This window comes from Nymphaea colorata, chromosome 1 (genome assembly GCF_008831285.2).
Source record: "Nymphaea colorata isolate Beijing-Zhang1983 chromosome 1, ASM883128v2, whole genome shotgun sequence".
Taxonomy (NCBI): Eukaryota; Viridiplantae; Streptophyta; class Magnoliopsida; order Nymphaeales; family Nymphaeaceae; genus Nymphaea; species Nymphaea colorata.
In genome coordinates this window covers 26,849,362-26,868,714 of record NC_045138.2, presented here as the reverse complement: position 1 = coordinate 26,868,714, position 19,353 = coordinate 26,849,362, and the positions used below count along the sequence as shown (strand labels likewise).

The 19,353-nt window shown below is 39.4% G+C and overlaps 2 protein-coding genes across 2 annotated transcripts; both read right to left on the bottom strand.

Moving 5' to 3' along the window:
• Window positions 1–1,840: 1,840 nt before the first annotated feature.
• On the bottom strand, window positions 1,841–3,288 carry LOC116255021 (phospholipase A1-IIdelta). Its single transcript, XM_031631065.2, has one exon. It carries the CDS (start codon window positions 3,169–3,171, stop codon window positions 1,924–1,926), a length of 1,248 nt encoding a protein of 415 aa, XP_031486925.1. The 5' UTR covers window positions 3,172–3,288; the 3' UTR covers window positions 1,841–1,923.
• A 1,715-nt stretch (window positions 3,289–5,003) lies between these two features.
• On the bottom strand, window positions 5,004–18,527 carry LOC116252609 (protein ROOT HAIR DEFECTIVE 3-like). The gene is made up of 23 exons (XM_031626990.2): window positions 18,373–18,527; window positions 16,270–16,419; window positions 15,607–15,673; window positions 15,398–15,500; window positions 14,264–14,334; window positions 14,116–14,179; window positions 13,979–14,044; window positions 13,848–13,895; window positions 13,710–13,772; window positions 13,556–13,612; window positions 13,194–13,352; window positions 13,009–13,077; window positions 12,821–12,912; window positions 12,073–12,151; window positions 9,703–9,868; window positions 8,712–8,836; window positions 8,255–8,517; window positions 8,075–8,171; window positions 7,800–7,964; window positions 6,779–6,883; window positions 5,874–5,968; window positions 5,684–5,780; window positions 5,004–5,594 (listed from the first exon to the last, which is right to left on the bottom strand). The coding sequence occupies exons 2-23, from the start codon at window positions 16,415–16,417 to the stop codon at window positions 5,337–5,339; spliced, it is 2,457 nt and encodes an 818-aa protein (XP_031482850.1). The 5' UTR covers window positions 16,418–16,419; window positions 18,373–18,527; the 3' UTR covers window positions 5,004–5,336.
• Between the last annotated feature and the right edge of the window lie 826 nt (window positions 18,528–19,353).

Genomic DNA, 19,353 nt, shown 5'->3' with positions numbered 1-19,353 from the left:
TTTGATGGCTCCGCGGAGAAATCCAGGCGTAAGATCCATGACAATCGAAGTATTCTCTTAAGACTAATTGTGGTAGGTGCCTGGGTGGTTTCTCTTAAGACTAATTTCTGGTGGGTGGATCAATTAGTTGTAGTTTGATCGTCTAGATGATGATGTTATCCAAAACTTTTGCTTTTATGCTTGATTTACAAAGATGGGTTATCCAAGAACCTTTGGGATCGGTTAGTGAGATGAATATGCAGAAGGTAGAGCGAACGAGCAAGGAAATGCCGCCCACTAATCGCCATGAATGCTTGATTACAACCAGTATAGAAAGCATAGGAGTAGACAGGATTCATCCTATGCTTATGCGGAACTTGTATGGAAAAGCATTCGTTCATGAGACAGAATCATCCGAAGAAGCTCTCGACCAACAGTGGTATCCCATCTTGAGAATGCCTCCAAGCTTCTCAATAATGGAGATTTCACGTTCGTCCTCCTTCTGTGGACATGCTTCACCTTCGGCCATACTGACAGGCTGAGATCATTCTGATCAAGCTTGAAGTTTATCCATCGCGACAAGATTTTGGTGCTTGTTCTTAGGTGTAAAAGAAAGACTTCGGAAGCACTGTCATCGTGCTCCCCACCTTCTGTCGGAAAAGCTTGAAGTCTAGATATATCATCATCTTCCCTGGAGCAATCTATGTGTAGCAAATGTATTATCAATGGTTTCTTACATAGAGACGCCACAAGGGAGTTGGAGGGAAACCTCCAGTTGGCCCGGAAGACGAGTCTCACAGATCTCGGCAAGTGGCTTCTTGTAGAAGGGGAGAAACCCTTCTTGTACAAAGGATAACTTTCTGCTCCAAACATACACCTTCTCCATTGTATTCCTTCAACCTGATCACCTCAGACGCTACACAGATCTTTTCAAGGGGCTGAAACGGAGGAACAATTGGTAAGGAAGAGAAATCCTTTCGGATCCTTTCACCTTTCTTCAATTGCAATGTACAAAGAGGAAGAAATCCTTTCGGATATTTTCACCTTCTTTTAATTGCGACCTTCATCACATTCGAGAATCCAATATGACTTACCTAGAGGTAAAAGGTTTTTGGGCAGTAAACCTGCCCCAGTGACTTAAGAGAGAGAGAAAGGGCAGGATCAATATGCGCTAGCATCCACAGAGATGGGAAGAAAAAAGAGAGCTCAATTGAGAGACGGGAGGGGGACGGGGGTTCATATGCATGAGCCCCCAACAAGAAGTCATGAAGGTAAGACAAAATTCAATTATGAAACAGCCTGGAATTGATCTTCCATGAGAGTGAAATTTGTTATCTTAAAACGCTGTTGCCAGTTCACCCTCTGATTCTTCTGTTCAGATTCCCCATGCTTATTTCCCTGCTGAAACGGAGGAACAATTGGTAACTGCTCTGCTTTCTCCATTAGATTTCAAAAAGTAAAATCCGTAAGAACTGCGAAACTCCAGGTCTCTCACTCAATATTTTACCTTCATTTTCCAGAATAAGCGAAACAATTTCCCGGATTACCCTGTTCCTTCCCGCACTCTCCTCCACCCTTTTCCGTGAACTTCCCATAAAAGAATACGATCAAACACACCAATGGGTGAACGTCATCACTCTTGCTAGATGACCACTTACATTATTCTTGACAACTTGCACCAATATGAAACCAACCTGTGGACGACTAAGCCTCCTACTTCTATTAACAGAAAAGAATAGACATCTTAACACCAGTCAATGCATAACTACTCTTGGCGACAATCAAAATTTAGCATACATCCATTGATTTTGGACATGAAGAATCGGGAACCGACACCACTATCATATCATATGCAGTAGCATGACAAAATAGAAACAAATTTTATTTAAACAAAGTAAATAAAATTTTCAACAAGGACTTCACCCGACACGGTTACAGCCACACCTAATATTCAGGTGTGGGGACATCGTCATCCGCCAGTGGAGTCATGACCCACTCACCACTTTCATCCTGAACCATCCCCTTGTTCTTCTCCACCCACCATGATCCAGGAACCAGGCACTCGTCCTTCAAGAACTCGCACGATTTGTTCACCAGAGCAATGCTCCTCTTAAGCTGCAGCTTGAACTCCTGATTCTTCCCCTGCCATCCTGCTACCACATGCAGCATTGTCTGCAGGTTATGCCAGTCACTGGGGTTCTTGGAGTCCTTCAGGTATGGTGATTTCCTTGTGTCAATCATAAGCTCCACGCCAGTCCATTGATAGCCCAAGGCCTTCCCAGGGTAATGGGGAATCAAATCAATCTCGTTCCTGACATGCAACACTTTGAGGTTGGGAAGTTTCTCAAATCTTTCACAGAACTCTTTGTTCCCAACCATTGGGGATCCAAAAACAAACGCTGCAACAGGAATTGGGTCTCTGCCCTCTCTCCTGGTTAGCCCATTCTCCACAATATCAAAGCCACTCAAGATTGCTAAGGAGGCACCTAGGCTGTGCCCAACAAGGGTAATGCTCAATTCTTCATCTTGGTACTTCTCTACTATTTCCTGTATGAATGTGAAGAGCTGCACCCTGGCACTTGTTTTTGTGAAGGGGGATTTTGAGTCGTCGCTTGTGTAAATTGTGACCCACCCATCCATGACCTTTGGGGAGCTCTTGCCCAAGAGAACATCATAAAAATGCCCTGGTTTTTCTTGGGTGTGGAGTAGGCCGGAAATGGATTCTTGAGTTGGGTTAAAGACATCTATCCATTCAAGGTTCCTAGTCGTACCTCGCCAGGCGACGAGCACATCGCGCCGGCCTTGAGCTTGAGCGGCCGAGTCCGTCGACACCGCGACGTAGCCGATCCAATTGGACTCCCGGCTCCACGCCTCGCGTGACATGGATTTGACGATGAAGGAATCCGGCACGTCGACCTTGGCCGTGGCGTAGAGGAAGCTGTGGACGGCGTAGTCCGGCTGCACGCCGGTCGGAAACATGGCCACCTTCTCAAAGAAGGATTTCTTGCCATAGCGGCTGCAGCCACAGTACTTAGAATTCTGGTCGTTGATGAATGTGTCATAGGTTGCCTGGCAGAAATCACCACATCTGATGATCAAGGTCCGGAGCTGAGGATGAAGAGGCTCAAGAAGGCCTTCCCAGTTCTTGCTTCCTTGCAGTTCCTGCCATGAAGGTTCTGAAACTGCAGCCATGTCTCTGTGAGAGAGAGAGCCAGACAGACGGAGAGAGGTGGGGCGGCGGGTTTAGGGGAGTCTGATGGATCAGAGGCTAGTTACCTTTTAATGGGAAAGGAGAATCGTTGGTCAGTAAATGACCTTGGCCCTTGTGCTATCCTTTTCTATTGTGTCCATCATTGTAGTAGGCCCTACAAATTAGACTTTCTTATGGTATGTGCTGTCATAACTCATGACTGTCCTGTGGCTGCTAAGCTTGATGTTGGATCTCTGCCCACAAGATATTTCTTTATTCTTAACTCCCAATCCTTGATACATTTTCAACAGTGAAGAACCTCCAAAGCACACACCAGTTAATGTGTCTTAAAATAATAAAGGTAAAAGTGCATTTCTTATTTGATCAATCTCAAATCAGAGTTCAATTGTCCTTGCTAACTGCTACATCCTAAAATCTATGTCCACTTCAACTCAAACACTGCCTCATTGGGCACCACTTGCCTTTGTGTTCATATCCAGATTCTGTGTGTTCAAAAGCATGCATTTCGGATCCTGCTTCGACCCTTCAACTGGAAGACTGGTAGATGGCATGTGACGTCATTAGTACCAGCGTTTTTGGTGTTCCTCGTCACATGCTTCGTCCATTGCGGCTTCGCCATCGCAAAAGCGTGTTTGTCTTGTTATTCTGACATTTTCTATGCATGGAAAAAACATGACAATATAGAAAATTGTTTTCTTAGTTCAGAGGCCAATTGGCAACCTTAATTATTTGGGAAAATTAGATGTATGACGCATCTCTTTCAGTCAACTGGCGTCATTAATTTAATTTAAGTGTGTCAGCAGGTTTGGCATCCGTTCCAATTCTAACTGATGGTCTTTCCAAAATTTGGGAGTAGGTCCGTTAGGTTGTCCGCCTATATTAGACTCCACTATATAAGCCTACCTAATATGTATACTCCATTTTGAAATTAGCGATTCAGGTCCCTTTCCTCCTTATGATCCACCAATGATAAAATTGGAGACCAAATTTGGTATTGAGTTTCATAAACAATTTGCATTGCATTTAGATGCCTAATCATATCTCCTGTTTCACCAAACGCAATATCATTTCCTTTTGAAGGCTGATACATGTAATCCTCCTCGTCTTAGATCCATCATTGTCACCGTCAAAATCAACTTCTTTTTGGGTACCTCTAGAAAAAAAATGTTGGCTTATAAGGGGAAAAGTTTGTTTTAACTATAACGAGGAGAAACAAAAGGGCAGACCTAAACGTGCACTAAATTTCCACACAGATTACAACAATTTGCAAACATGTCAAGCTTTTATGCGGTAACCACCTGGTTTTTCTTGCGTATCTAAGCTAGCTTCACATCTTGAATCGTCTCAATAGTAACCGTGTTTGAAGAGGTTTTGTAAATTGTTTTCGACAGACACAAGATGAGTATGCGGCAATAAAAAAAGAAGAGCATCAATCTCTTTGAAAGGACCTGCTTTCCATGGTCAGCAGGCTTTTCTCACCATCCTCTGCTTTATCCGAGAACCTCCCCAAGAGAGACTGGGTTGGCTAGTCATTGAAAGTCATAGATGTCGTGACCTCCAATCAGCAAGCGATTACCAACGTATGCCATGGCTTTGTCACCTGGAATTCTTTATATAAAGAAATACATGTTCGGAATATACAACCTGTTTGGACACTTGGTTGTTCAGAAGAGCAGACTCTTTTTTTGCTCGTTTCAAGAGTTTTCTCTCTTAAGACTGCTTCATCTTTTGCATGCTTGAGGCAACACTAAAAAACTGCCCAAACTTACATAAAGGAAGATTACAGACAAGCAAGCTTTTGTAGCTTCGAACATAATGATCAAAACTCAAGAAAATTGTACTTGATATAGTAACTCTGTGAGAAAAGTTTTCCAACCGCTTACATTACCAAAAAGGTGACTATATGTAAAATAATACATTCAAATCATGCAATGGGGAAAGATATTCCACAACTATATCACAGACTTGTCCCACCCTGACAACGGATAAATGAATCCTCACAAGATATGGCAATCTGCAAGATCAAAATTACAACTCCGGCCACAAACGCATTAAGGTTCACCCACATAGCAGCAACAATAAAAGCAATGTGGTGAAGATGGTCCGCTTCTGGTATAAGCTACTCCGACAATTCAAGCCCAAGAACTTAAGAGCTCCCATCAACTGGAACATGTCTTTGTCTCAAAGAACTCGCATGCTCCGTCCCACTTTCTGCTGATGAAACAGTTGATGATGAATTTGAGATCGAGTCCTTGTTTAAACCATTACTGAAACTCTGGGAGTCTAGTCCAGGATTTCTTGGAGGCTCTGAAGATGCTGGCATCTGACCCTCTTCAGCAAGTCTCTTCAAAAGGTTCATTATAGTAGGAAGAAATTTTGTAGAGAGAGAAAGTAGTCCAGGAAGCTGAATCCAAGAAATTAAGTGCTATGTTATAAAGGAAAAACCCACGTGCAAGTGAAAAGCAGTCACGGCACATAAGAACCAATACTCACAGCGCCATTACGAAATTCCCCAGATATATCTAGTTGGACCCAAAGAGCTTTGCCAAGCAAGAATGCTACGAAAATGACACCCAGGTACAACGGGTTCCTGTTTACACAAGGAAGTCATTCCATTGAAAAGACTGCTTCTTTGAGAAGAGAAAAAGATGAGAAGAAAAAGAGATCCATAAATGGCAGTCACCTAAGAAGTGTCATGAATTCATTGAATCCCAAGACAACTAGCGCAACAATTGCCCATGGAGGTGGCAACCAGTTGTTGTTTCGTCTGCTAGCTTCCTGAAAGAAATCAGGCAAATTTAATTTGTCAAACAAACCTGTTTAATGTTTATAAAAAGAGCAGAACAAGAACGAGTAGGTCTACTAAAATTTCCTCATCGTTAGCAAAACATTTGCTTTAGAAGCGCCACATTTTATAGGAAAAGAATAAAAAGCTTCTGCTTTTTCATTCTTAGTGCTGAACAACGTTATACAAGAATGGGTGCACAAACTGCAGTATCTGAAAGTAATTTATCAAATCACAGCTGTGCCATTTTCTAGCGAGAGCATGCAATGAATTGGCATGTAATTTAACTATCTCAAACATAAGGCTGTTGAAGCCAACAGCAATCAGCCCAAGCTCTTTCCCCCAACATAACAAGCTGACTCTAGCATGAAAAATATATCTAGTATAAGGCATGACTAGCATTTAACAATTAACAGTCTACCACCTACTACCATTTGCGTGAATTCAGTACAAGTATTGCCTCAATGTCACTAGACCTACAAGGAAGAACCACCATAGCTGCAATGCAAAAGGACAAGCAACTTCATAGTTAGGAAATTTGAACTTGGCATACTTAGCTGAAATTTCCTTCTTTTTTTTTTCTTATTTTGCAACAAAAAAAAACTAACAAAAAGAAAAAGCAGGCAGACTGGACTAGTCAGATACACATGCAGTCTCAAGACCAATAACTTCAGAAGATTTTACATAGCTCAATGTATACTGCAATACATCGCCAGCTAACCAAGATACCCACATTTAACAGAAGAATATAGCTAAACGGCACATATAAGAGATGAAGACAAGTGCCAGTGTAAGGAGCATGCCTGTGCAGCAATTGCCTGACTGACAGCATATTCTGTTTCTACTTTAAATTGCCTCCACAAAGATTTGCACTGGACAGGTGTGATCAGGACATTGTTTGGTGGAACCTGGAACATGCATATATCACATTAATTAAGCAGAAGCTCGAGCATAAACTCAGAAACAAATCGCAGCAGCAACAAGGATGCAGCTATGAATTGTTCCACCATACCAACCAAAATGTCAAGAAAAGAGATATCCACTTGAGAAAGTGGTACACATCCATACAGAGATTATGTACTTGCCAAAATATTTTTAATGAAATTGTTTTCTTTGCCTTAGATATCTCACTGTCTTGTTTTCCACTTTGATAAATTTTCCTTCTTTTCTTGTGGGATGATGCTTAAGAATGCATGCTTATGCGAACCAGGTTTTACTGTATGAAGAGCCTTCTTCTAGGTGCCAACTAGTTTCACCAGCTCATCAACATGGTCAAACGGTTGACATAAAATGCATACAATTTGATCAAAATCAATAAACAAAAAATATTCAGTGATCAGAAGATGACCAAATTCTGATGCGAACTCGTATAAAGTAGAAAAACCTGGGAGTACATAAGGTAGGCAGGACCAACTATAGCCTTTCCACCTCCACCAAGGGCATCTGGGTTCAAATACCATTGAGCCAACCCTTGCTTGGCTATGTCTAAAAGACTAATACATCAAAGACTAATAAGACTGATCAGAATCAAAATTTGCATAACTCATGTGATGCAAGCAAACAGAAGAGCAATTTGCAGAAAACATCTTAAATATCAATCACATTTACCATCCCAAATTAACAGATGGAGATGTGGCCTTAAAGAACAAATAACACACTTTAGTAATGAAAAAGCAGGATCCAACTTGCCATAAACGTCTATAAAAACAAATTTGATGACAACATTGACATACATATTTATAGATAAAATGCAAGATACAAAGGCTTCATTCATGTTACTTGTATTCATGCAGTATGTATGGTTTCCTTAGAATTGCAATTTACCTCTTCCCACGTGCTTGAAGCCAGCGGATCAATTGAAGATGTTAAGCTTCGGTTAGTAGAGCTGACATTGCCAGCATCCATGAGAGCAAGTGCGAGGGTGTTCTCTATATTGTCAGGCTTCTCATCCAGGCGAATAGCAGCCATCACCGACAACAGCTTCATGGACTGCAAAAGAAGAAAGTACTTTTAGCCTCCTTTGCTGATCCAGAAAAATGGCAATAAACAATCAATCAATCAGAAAGAATCTCTAACATAGAAAACAACATTCTTTTTACCCCTGAACGAGCGGTTTTCGTAATTGATCGGATATCTTCCTTCCCAGTCCAAACCCGAGGCATTGAATCAGCATCATGGCTAAACAATGTTGAAAACCTGAAAGCCATTTGATTGTCAATGTTACTGAAGAGTGAAGAATAAGACACAATCACCATGCCGACGAGATGTAAACTCCTTACTTGTCCTTCATACGGATCAAGACTTTCCCAGATTCTTCTCTAGCTTTTTTCTCAACCACACTTCTACCAAAGTCAGCAAGAGTTGCAAGCATTTTCTCAATGGTTACTTGATCTATGTCAAAGCCCGAGAGGGCACGAGAGAGGCCATCTGTTGCTGCTGCAGTTTCTCGTCTAAGGAGCTTTCTTATTGCTGGCCATGTATCGTGACCTGCAGCATCAAGAAGAGACTCCACAGGTTCTTCCAGTGCTATACTAAGTTGCTTCTGCAAGGATGCAAAGTAGCTTAATCAACAGCTAGACACTTTAGAATGAAAATTCAGCAGACATCAAAAAATAGCATTATGGTAAACCAAATAGCTGAATTAAAATATAACCTCAACAAAGCTGAATGCTTACATCGGGGAAAAAAACAAAACAAAACAGCAAAGCTGAATTCTACATGTATAGACCAGCGTACCTCATATTGAGCAGTAAGTTCAGCCAACTTTGCAGTGCGGACTGAAGAGATATGCCCATCAATATCACGTCTTAGTTTCTCCCTAACTTTAGAAGGATCCCAATTGGCAAGCGCAACAGATGCATCTGATATCATTACAAGGCATTAGCAACATATATTGATTTTCTATACAACTACCCACATTCATATTGAATAATACTAAACTAGTAAACTATGCAAGTATGACCACATTAAGTTTTAAAACCCTGGAAAGCCTGCTTGTGCATGCGAACTACATGATCCCACCATCTTCAACCAGTGGATCACAGCTGCAGGGTCTGATCCACCAAAAACGATGGAAAAAATAAAAATTTGTATTTTCCACCCAATATGATACCATGTGGACATTAGAAATGTTCATATGGTACACGCACGCAACATACACATAAAGGAAGATGACCAGATTCCATGAATCAAGACAAGCAGGGAGAGTTGAAGGCAGGCAACCCAGTAAAGGCTAGAATTTCAGACTCTAAGGGATCTGAACGCCAGAATTAGAAAGTTAGTCAAATTCCATTAAATATTTGAAAGGAAGTGTTCCATCTGATAGCTAATTGCCTCTTCAGACTGTAAGAGAAGAGTTTCAGTGATCCAAGAGATAGCCACTGAAGGCCCCACATAAGGGTCACCAGATATTTGTGCATACCACATTTACCACCACAGGTGCACCACATAAATAATAACGGACAGGTAGAAACTAACAGTCATGTTTCTCAGTGCATTATTATCTAGTCTGCAGCCAAAAGAATGACTTGTTCCTGTCCACCTAGTAAACTCTGCCTATGATATAACACATTTGACATCACCTGTAGAACTTGACAAAACATATATCATCAAACCAATAAGGCAATAACAATGGGATAACTGGATAAAATTCGCCAAACTACAAAAGCTTCAAACAACATTATTTTTTATTTCCAGTAGATAAGCAAGAAGGTTTCCTTGTAATTACCTGCACACCCTTGATCAAATTCTGACATGCACCGAGTGGCACAATTTTCAGCTGCAACAGCAAATCCTTCACCTTGTTGCAGAGCTTGGTCAAAAACAATTTTAAAATTATCTAGTGTTCTGGACCTTAGGTGTCCAAGCAGGGACTGGTATGCAGGATAGACAAGCTACAAAATTGAGATAAAAGAACCATAAGAAAGCGACTGATGCACAAAATTCTTCGATTGACGAATGAAAACAATTTTGGAGAACATTATGAACCTTGGAAAATAAATCTCCACTACACAACATATTCAAATATGCAGTCGATGACAAAAATGCTTGTTCAAGATCCAAAAGGATTAAGAAAACACTTGATCCGGTGATTTGTGAAAAAGGAAGAGCTATGTAGAACAATTATCATAAAATGATGGTGCTTCAAGGAAAAGTTCCAAAGGACAATTTCCTTTCTTGCATGGGATCCATCGTCTGAATCAAGAACAGAAAAAATCACAGCTTTTCAGTACCATCTGTCCCCAACATGCATAGTAGTCGAAGGCACAACTAGACGCTGGGCGCCAGGCTGAGCAACGAGGAGATCCACCTAGGCAGGGCAACATAGGTGGGTTGCCTAGTCAGCGTCTAAGCTGGCCAACCATGAGAACATTTCATTTTTTTGCTTCCTTATTTTGTTTTGTGTAAGGGTAACCAAAAAAAATAAAAAGGAAAACCGCCTCTTGTTCTCACCACATTTTTACATTTCATGGTTAATGTTTTTGGCTATTTGCATGTCCATTGAGCTAGGCCCTTGAGTAGCTCCTTCTCACACTCTTGTACGTGTAGGCCCATCCCTTCTTTCTAAAATGATGCTTGACCCCTTGGGCTGTGATTTGGGAGACAAATTTGACTAATTATTTGTAATTTTGTAGGCAACTCCCCTTGCATGATATTGCTCATTAGATGAATTTGATATACATATTGCATAGGCATTTTTGTGTGTCTATGTGTGTGTGTGTGTGTATATATATATATACTTACTTGAATGCAAAGGGCTTGAATTTTGTCAAACCAAGTCATAGGCCTGTTGAGCCCTAGAGTGCTCCAATCTACCAGCCTACCAGGTTCCATTCATATTTACATCGAGTTTTTGTTTATTGTGCATCTTAGGAACAAAAAACTATACAAAGAGTAATAAATGCCATACATATTGCATAGGCATTTTTGTGTGTCTATGTGTGTGTGTGTATATATATATATATATACTTACTTGAATGCAAAGGGCTTGAATTTTGTCATACCAAGTCATAGCCCTGTTGAGCCCTAGAGTGCTCCAATCTACCAGCCTACCAGGTTCCATTCATATTTACATCGAGTTTTTGTTTATTGTGCATCTTAGGAACAAAAAACTATACAAAGAGTAATAAATGCCATTTACCAAATCTTCTATGATCGTCTGTTCAAGGCAACCGCTGAGCTTGATACAAGGGATGCAACCTTGGGGGTTAGAAAACATTTTTCACTAGATCCCTTGAGATCTGATCTGCTAGCAGATGCAACACACCAAGTTTACTTATGCCACTAACAACTACCAAACTGTTCATCAAAACCCATTTATTTCACCCTAAAGCATGAAGCCTATAGTTTATATAGGAAATAAAAGACATTAACATTAAACAAGCTTTCCTATAGCAACCAACAACCAAATTAACCGGAACCACAAATAGAAAGAATGGGATTTTTTAGCTGAAAGTGAAAAAATAACTTAGCCCAGAACATGTCTCCTGTTGAACAAGCTATGATAAACACATGCCCACATTTTGATTAAGTACAACAGATGAGTTTGTATTCAGCAAAATATGATGATAGAAGGCATATTCTATATATATGGAATTACTGAGTGAAATGCATACCACAGACCTTCTCCCAAGCAAACCACTTGGTTGAAAGGATAAAACATGCATATTGCATTCCAAAATCGATTTACAACAAAGTCAATCAATTTGCAGGATACGGAGAACAAAAGAGAACCATGATTTCAGGGGGTACAATGAAACAAGAGGTATCGTACTAATAGAGAGAGTGTGGTAATCATCAACAAAGCGCCAAAATTTCAGTTGAATGGTTACTGAGTTGCAAGGATCTGCAACGCAGATGTACAACAAATTTTTAACAACCAAACGAAAATGGATGGGTAACCATATGAGTAGAAACGATGCAAAGAAGGTTTACAAATCATCATAGCATTAGCAAAAATATTAAGGTGCACTGCTCATGAAACTCACTAAGAATTATGTTGCATAGTAATTGATCATCAAATATATCAGTTCAAACTTCAAAGTTTCAAGACATGTAAAAAACTTCAAAATTCAAAGACAAGATATTGTGTCTCTACATGTAATGCTCTGGATTCCAACTGTTGGCGCTTTGCAGACCTAACACTTTCATCAAAATAGATAGCTTCCATATCATACCTGAAGGAGCAGAAATACAAGTTAGGTTTCAATCTCGAATTATTGAATAATCCAGAAGTTTTGGAAGAAAAGATAGAATACTTTTACTTCATATCATCATATGATGGTTTCATATCAAAGCTGAAAACCTACTTACATGGACAAGGACAAGGCAATTACCATCTGCTGAGTAAAACACCTAAATGTTGACTATAAAAGTCGGTTCAGATTAGAATTTTTTTGTTCTTAATTACAGAAGAAACTACACCAAACTCATGAAATTTATAAACTTGCATAATAGGTCAAACTTCAGTCTTTCCACTGTGGGCCATGTTGCACCATTGCTTGCTAATCTCATTTATTTTAGCACAAAAATAGACATAATTCATTATTTACCAAATGCAAGTGTCATGAATACACTTCATTATGATGATCAATCACCAACTCATTGGTCATCAAGGAAGCAGAGATATCAAGATAAATACAGACATTAATCATTAAAAAGTTTTGTAAAAGCAAACTGGGACACGCTGTAAACAATTTATGTAGCCCCAACTGTTTATCCCACAATGTTGATAAAAAACCCACCACATTCATGTTCTTAAGTTGTTAACTCCAATAGATCAAAGAATCATATGGAGGTATCCACTAGGTTCAGATGCTTAAGTAACAGCCAAGTAGAAGTTCTACCCTGACAAACAGGCATCTAAGATTGCTGTGAGCTTCTTTCCAAACCCATGAACTGGACCCAATTGTGCAGACTCTTCCAACTCGCACCAGTCCTGTTAAAATAAGAACAGCACCAGGGAGAACCTTGCAGCAATTAGAACAATCAAAGATAACAACCAGCAGAGAACAGAATGTCCAACTTCATTTACCTTGTCAGATGATAAAAGAGACAGTTTCTCATTGGCAATTTCTTCACAGCGAACAGTTGCCACCATTACCTGTGATGGCCAGTGAAAAGTAAGCATTTCATCATGAGAAACCTAGAGACCAAACGTAAATTCTAACTTTTCAAATCCATGGCATAAGAGGCAGAAAACCAGAAATGGAGAAGCACCTTATGTGCAGGAAGATCAAGATCTTTATTTTCTTTAATAACTTTCCATATCTGTTCTGCACTAAAAGCAAATCCTGAGGCAGGCACAACCCCCCGCCTGTCACCAGCCAATCCCCCAGGAGCAATTGAATGAAAAAATCTCTGCCTTAAAGATGCAACCTTCATAACAATTCAAATCATTATCAGGCATTTTTACAGAAGCCAATTCATAAAATCAATGCTTATGCACAAAGGCAACATAATCCAGCACAGACTTAGACAATGCAAACATTACAGCCATGCAACACAGGCAACACTTTGTAACAGAAAGGGTGAATACATTGCCATGAATCTCTTTTTACCAGAATGATAGAACATAATACCTGCTCCTTAAATTGCTCTTCCTTCTCCTCAAAACTCGAAAGGGCCACAACTTCCACCTGGATGTCAGATATGAATAACAAATTTCAACCATGGAATCAGATATAAATCAATAAATCCTATGCAAGACCAACATTATATGTAATAGGATCATACGTTAAAAAATTCACTAAGTGGAGTGTCTTTATGAGCCTGTGGCTTGCGAACTGTATCCCATATCTGCAAGAATAGGTTACTTTGTAGCACAGGAAAAACAACTGATAGTTGAGATCCAGGTAGTTATTGATGAGTTACCTTCTGTATATCTTCTCTCAGGACTGGTTCCAAGTTTTCAAGAGGTGTCTACATGCAAAAACAGGTGGAAAAGTAAGGACAATGAATGTAGATGACTAGACAATGTTTTTGTAGATCAAAAAGTTACCAACCTTTGTTTTGTCACGTATAACAAAGAGCAATGTTGTTTTGCGAGGGCTAAATAATCGCATCATAACCTGTTATCACCAGATCAACAAAATGGTTAGCAGTTGAAGAATCAGACTGTGTGACCACCAAAGGACAGTACCTGGAAGACAGTCTTCAAGAGAGGTTTATTTGCCGCCTGTTCACGACCAATATCATGACACCACCTGGAATAAATTTCAAACTGTTATCAACATGCAGAAGCCCCAGAGAGCAGAAGGGGAAATCAGGTAATGAATTAAACAGCTTACATATTTATAAGTACTATATCTGAAACAGCCAAAGCAAAAAGGGCGCTCTGCTTCTCAAATGCAGTGTCATCCTGAAAATAAGCAAGTACATCACACAATTAGTTAATGCAAGGAAGTGCATCAGAAGAATGCTAGCACCACATTGTTCTTGGTGTCTGACACAAGTCACGGTGCTAGGATCCCAATAGAACACCAGAATGTACAAATACAAATCACAAATATAACAAATGTGCAAGAGAAGATCAAAGATTAAAGAAAAACAACAACTGAAAATCCAGAAGTCCATAAAATGGAGAATGACATCATATTTTAAATGGAGAACAACAATATGTGAACATAGAAGGGGAGAGATGATCATTAATTGTTCAATACAGGTTACAGCACCCAACTGAAGAATACCATAAAATGTAATGAGGTATGATAAAATGCTGGTGCAGGTTTGACACACAACCGAGTGCAAGTTTGAACATGAAGCTTTGAGGTATTATCACATTGACAATTCAAGCATGTCCCAGTGATTTTCGTCATGATGAACCATGATAGCATCAATAATCATTTTGTTTGCAGCATGTAAAAGCCACTATGAAGCTATTGAATTCTCAAAACAGTGAAAAGAGTAAGCTGTGTCCTAGACCCTTTTACCCTAGAACATGAGGTCCCCACATCAATAAAATTAACTTTTGCTACTCATGACCAATCCAAATGTAGTCAGTCATCATGGTAATTCAAAAAAAATTGTAAAATTTGAAAATCTGGGGAAAATACCATGGCATTACTAACTTGCACACACACTGCAATTGTAGCCCTTGCAAAGCTATGATCCAAAGTAGAAACTTTAGGAAACTTTCAAACAAGTTACATCAAAGACTAAGAATTCTCCAAAATTCAAGCAATTCAACTTTTTTTGGTCATGCATAATATAACGACCAGGGATTGTGCAGGATAAATCTTAACTGAATGATAAAATAGGAACTAGCCAAATGCAATCGACATTTGATGGAAATTCAAGAAAGAGCCCAACTCCAATCAGCATAACACCAAAGTAAGCATAAAAGTCTGTAACATACTTGAGATAAATGAGTTAAAATGAAAGCAAAAAGAGAGTAAAACAGATTTGCATTTGTATACAATCACCTCTCCTCTTTCTCTTCCGTCAGTACCCTCCAAATCCATAACAACTGTACAAGGATCAATACCAGCACACTTTGCCAACCAAATACCTTTAGTAGTCTGACTCCTGAAGATTTAATTATACATTAATTCATATTCAGCCAAACACAACTAGATACTAAGACAAAGCATAATGCTTAAGGAAGCATCAATCGTAAGATCTGCACAGTTACCTCCCCTTGAAAGCATCCATTTCCCTAAAATTTGTTCCAAAGAGATGGTTTAGAAGAGTGCTTTTCCCTGTTCAAAGAAAAAAAAAAAAAGGAAATGTGGGAAAACATGTTTACCATGTATAGAAATGCTGATGCAAACTTAATTTTCTCAATGGTAGAAACAAGTCGTTAGACAACACAAAAATAAACATGCACAGCGGCACAAATTTCTCCCACATAGATTCTGCACAATTAATTAATTAAATACATCAACAAGGTCTTTAGCAGGATAAAACAGCTGATGTAGCAGCACTATGTCAACAGCATTTACTGTTCTTGACACATCCACTCTTCCCTGCTCGTAGAACAGGATGTTTAGTTAACTAATGTCGATCCCTCAGAAAAACTTTTCTCACTCTTTTCTTTCTGCATTATACTAGCAATTTAGAGAACCCTTTCTTTCACTTGAATCCAAAATTTATTCAACGTCAGTTCGTCACACTGTATACATATACCCAACAGCCTGTGATATTCCTTTTGTGCTTTACGTGCAAAACTGATTAGGATGCAACAAGTATCAAAAACCAAATGACAAATCTGAGGAGCTTTAAAGTAGTATGTGTTTAACAGGAACCTCATGCCAATGCTAATAAAGAAAGATGAAGGCAAAGAAGCTGAATTTACCACTACTTTGAGGACCCATAATAGAAACTACTGCATAAGAAAGCCCACGTTCACCAAAATTCACTGCTTTCATGAAATCAGTGATACCATGAAGATTAAAGCCACCATCACCATCAACAAGCTGTATAGAATGACTCTCATTCTCCATCTCTGCATTAATGAAGAAAAGTAAAATGAAAACAATTACCACTGAGAATCAGACTACAGAGTGTAAATAAAGGTATAAAAGGCCAAGACCGAATAAAAAGGCCCTAAAGCACTCAAACATACAAACAGGGTAAAACAATGTTTGTGCATGTCTTATGGATAAAGCTTAAGATATCATTCTTTTTCAAGGGAATATGCTAAACGAACAAATCCACATTATCCAGCTTTCGAAGATATAACTTAAAGAATGACATATAAAAAGAAAAATCCAGTGTCAATGGATGCTAAAACAAAAGGCAACTTAAGAGTCAAACTTAGATCAACAATACTGTCAGTCTGGTGCTTCCATTTGGTTGCAACTGAGCAATGACCTGATAACCAAAAAAAGTGGAATCATATGCTTCTTATCTCAAGCCGACTCCAACAAAATTAGAGCATTGAACATGAATACAGTAAGCTGATCTACACAGGTGTCGATCAAAACTCAGAAACAAGAAGTAAGCTGAGAAGCTGAGTGAAATTATTGACATGAGCAGAGGTGTGCAAAAAAGATCAAAACAAATCAGTTAAAACTAGATTTACCAACCAAAGGCCATTTCAGATTTTTTTTCAACTCTCCTTTTGTGATCTGAAAGATCAGCACTCAGATAAATCAATCAATATGAATATGATTAAGTTACCCTATTTTGGCTAAGTTACTCAAAGCAGCCTTTCGGGGGAGAGAAGGATGGGAAGCTTATGGCCCTAAAAATTTTGACATGGCTTGTTACCCAAGTCTAAGTATAGAACTGATTTTGCATATCTACATGAAACATAACCACGCCTGTTCAATTACCATAAATAAACTGCACCCTATCTCAAACTTTCTTTGAAAAAAAAATAAAAAATGCTTGGGATATTGCTTCCTGAAATGATGCTCAGCCACATGTCCATATCCCTTGCGGGCAAAGCCTACAGTAAAGATTTGTACTGCATCCAACCAAAGCATTCTTGAACACCAGGTTTTGATGCCAGGAAACCAAAACAATTTATCGTATGAAGCTCTGTTTATTTACTAATGAAAAAAATGCATAAGTTATCAAACATTTACACTTAACCATAACGAGAATTTTTATGACAACTAAGCTCCAGTTTAAATTCCATGTCGTATATACATTTACAGAAGTAAAACCACGAAGATTTCCCAATCTATCCTACAGAAGCAACGGTGCAAGCGAAATCATCTTACTCTCAAGAAAACGCACATTTAAAATAACATCTGAAACAAATAGACAATGAAAAACATGGAAGTTCCAACATTTCATTATTACAAAGGCAACTCCCAAGTGTCCAACCAGTTTCTTCGTACAAAGCAAGAAGCAACCAATCAACTCCAGTTACTGATCCACCAACGCAGCCGAAAAGATCACTTCCGAGCTAATTCGATCAACTAATGGACTATGTAACGAATGCCAGTAATTTCCACCAGCCTCTTAATTGAAATACATCTAGTAACCCTCACAAACACTGATCAGTCTACATCGAAAAAATGGCAAAAGTTCCCCAAAAACAACATAAGCAACAGATAGAAAATCAGCAAGCCCGATGGATCGAGCAATCTATTATCCCGCATTAGTTGTGCAATTATGGGGAAGAAAACAAAAACTAAACTAAACTCTATCGCCCCAAAGCGCATCACTATCCTTAAAGGTCATACTCATCATTGATCCTCAAATCCGGATAAAAAAAAAAATCAGAGAATCGATGCACGCGCGAACCTCGTCAAGCCTACTAAGCCTACTCGGACGAGTTGCAGCCCCCAAAACCTTAATCCATAAAAACCTTAATCCAAAAACCTAAGAAGCACTGTTGTTTTCAATATCGGGAAATCCCTAAAGAGAACTTCGAAGATCGAGAAAACAGAGCAAAGAAGTACAACGAACAAAGAAAACACCAGGACAATAGAACCAAGGCTACCTCACAACGGGATTTCGATCGGAAAAGCAGAACCAGAAAAGATCGCCCGATAACTTCTCCGATCGAGATCCTCCGTTCTCCACGAGGAAGGAGGAGACGAGCAGAGGGCCAGACAGAAAGAGCGAGGAGAGAGAGAGATGCTCTCACATCGCCGTCATTTAAATGTAGACGACCGTCTTTTCCAATTTGCTTCCGTACAATACGCGTATGCTAACAAATTTATACGATTTGCTTCCTGTGCTCTCTCAGTTGAAAGGGGAGGCTAGTTATTTGGTTGCTTTAACAGAAGGACCCTGTGTCTAACGAAATTTTCGTGATTTGCCATAATGCTTCATAGGGTCGACTCATACGCGTGGCGCCTTCAAGCTTCAATCACTTAATCTTTAAACTCAATCATTTCCTTTAGGAAAATATATTCGTTTTTTCTTAAGGACGCGACTTTTCTTGATCATTTTTTTACTTAGGTAGTTAAAAAGAATGAAAATCGATGAAGCCAAAATGGGCTTTGATTCAAATAAGAAATATATATATATATATATATGCATTGAACCTAAGTCCAGCTAAATCTAACATTTTCGCATATAGTTCTAAACTTTGGATATGATTCTTTCTCCACCTTAAATTTCATATGCTGCCGGGGTGAAAATTTGAAGTTATCTTCAAAATCCACGTGGAAGGATTCAGCTGGAGGATTCATGCTTGCAAACTTCCGCAGGTCACACTAAGGCCCCGTTAGCGTGAGGGTAGTCCTGTGATACAATTCAAGAAAGGGCCCCTTTATTTCCTGGCGTTATTTTCCGCCTCGCATTTTACACCTTCGTAGAGTTGTGGGGGCAAAAGACGTCGCGATGAAAACTTAAGGTTTCCTTCGCGTCGTGGGCGAAACGCTTCGTCCAGAAAATTTGACAACAATGTCGTCTGACTTTCTAATGACTAAAATACCCTCGTGGCACGGCAATGCTGAGCTGACAAAGGGATTCG

Excerpts from the sequence above, each read along its gene's own strand:
- LOC116255021 (XM_031631065.2), bottom strand. The coding sequence starts at position 3,171 with ATGGCTGCAGTTTCAGAACCTTCATGGCAGGAACTGCAAGGAAGCAAG.
- LOC116252609 (XM_031626990.2), bottom strand. The coding sequence starts at position 16,417 with ATGGAGAATGAGAGTCATTCTATACAGCTTGTTGATGGTGATGGTGGC. Across the intron at positions 12,152-12,820 it reads TTAGATGCCTGTTTGTCAGG|GTATGATATGGAAGCTATCT; the intron begins GTAGAACTTCTA and ends CTGCTCCTTCAG. Across the intron at positions 6,884-7,799 it reads CTTCAAGCACGTGGGAAGAG|GTTCCACCAAACAATGTCCT; the intron begins GTAAATTGCAAT and ends TGCATGTTCCAG.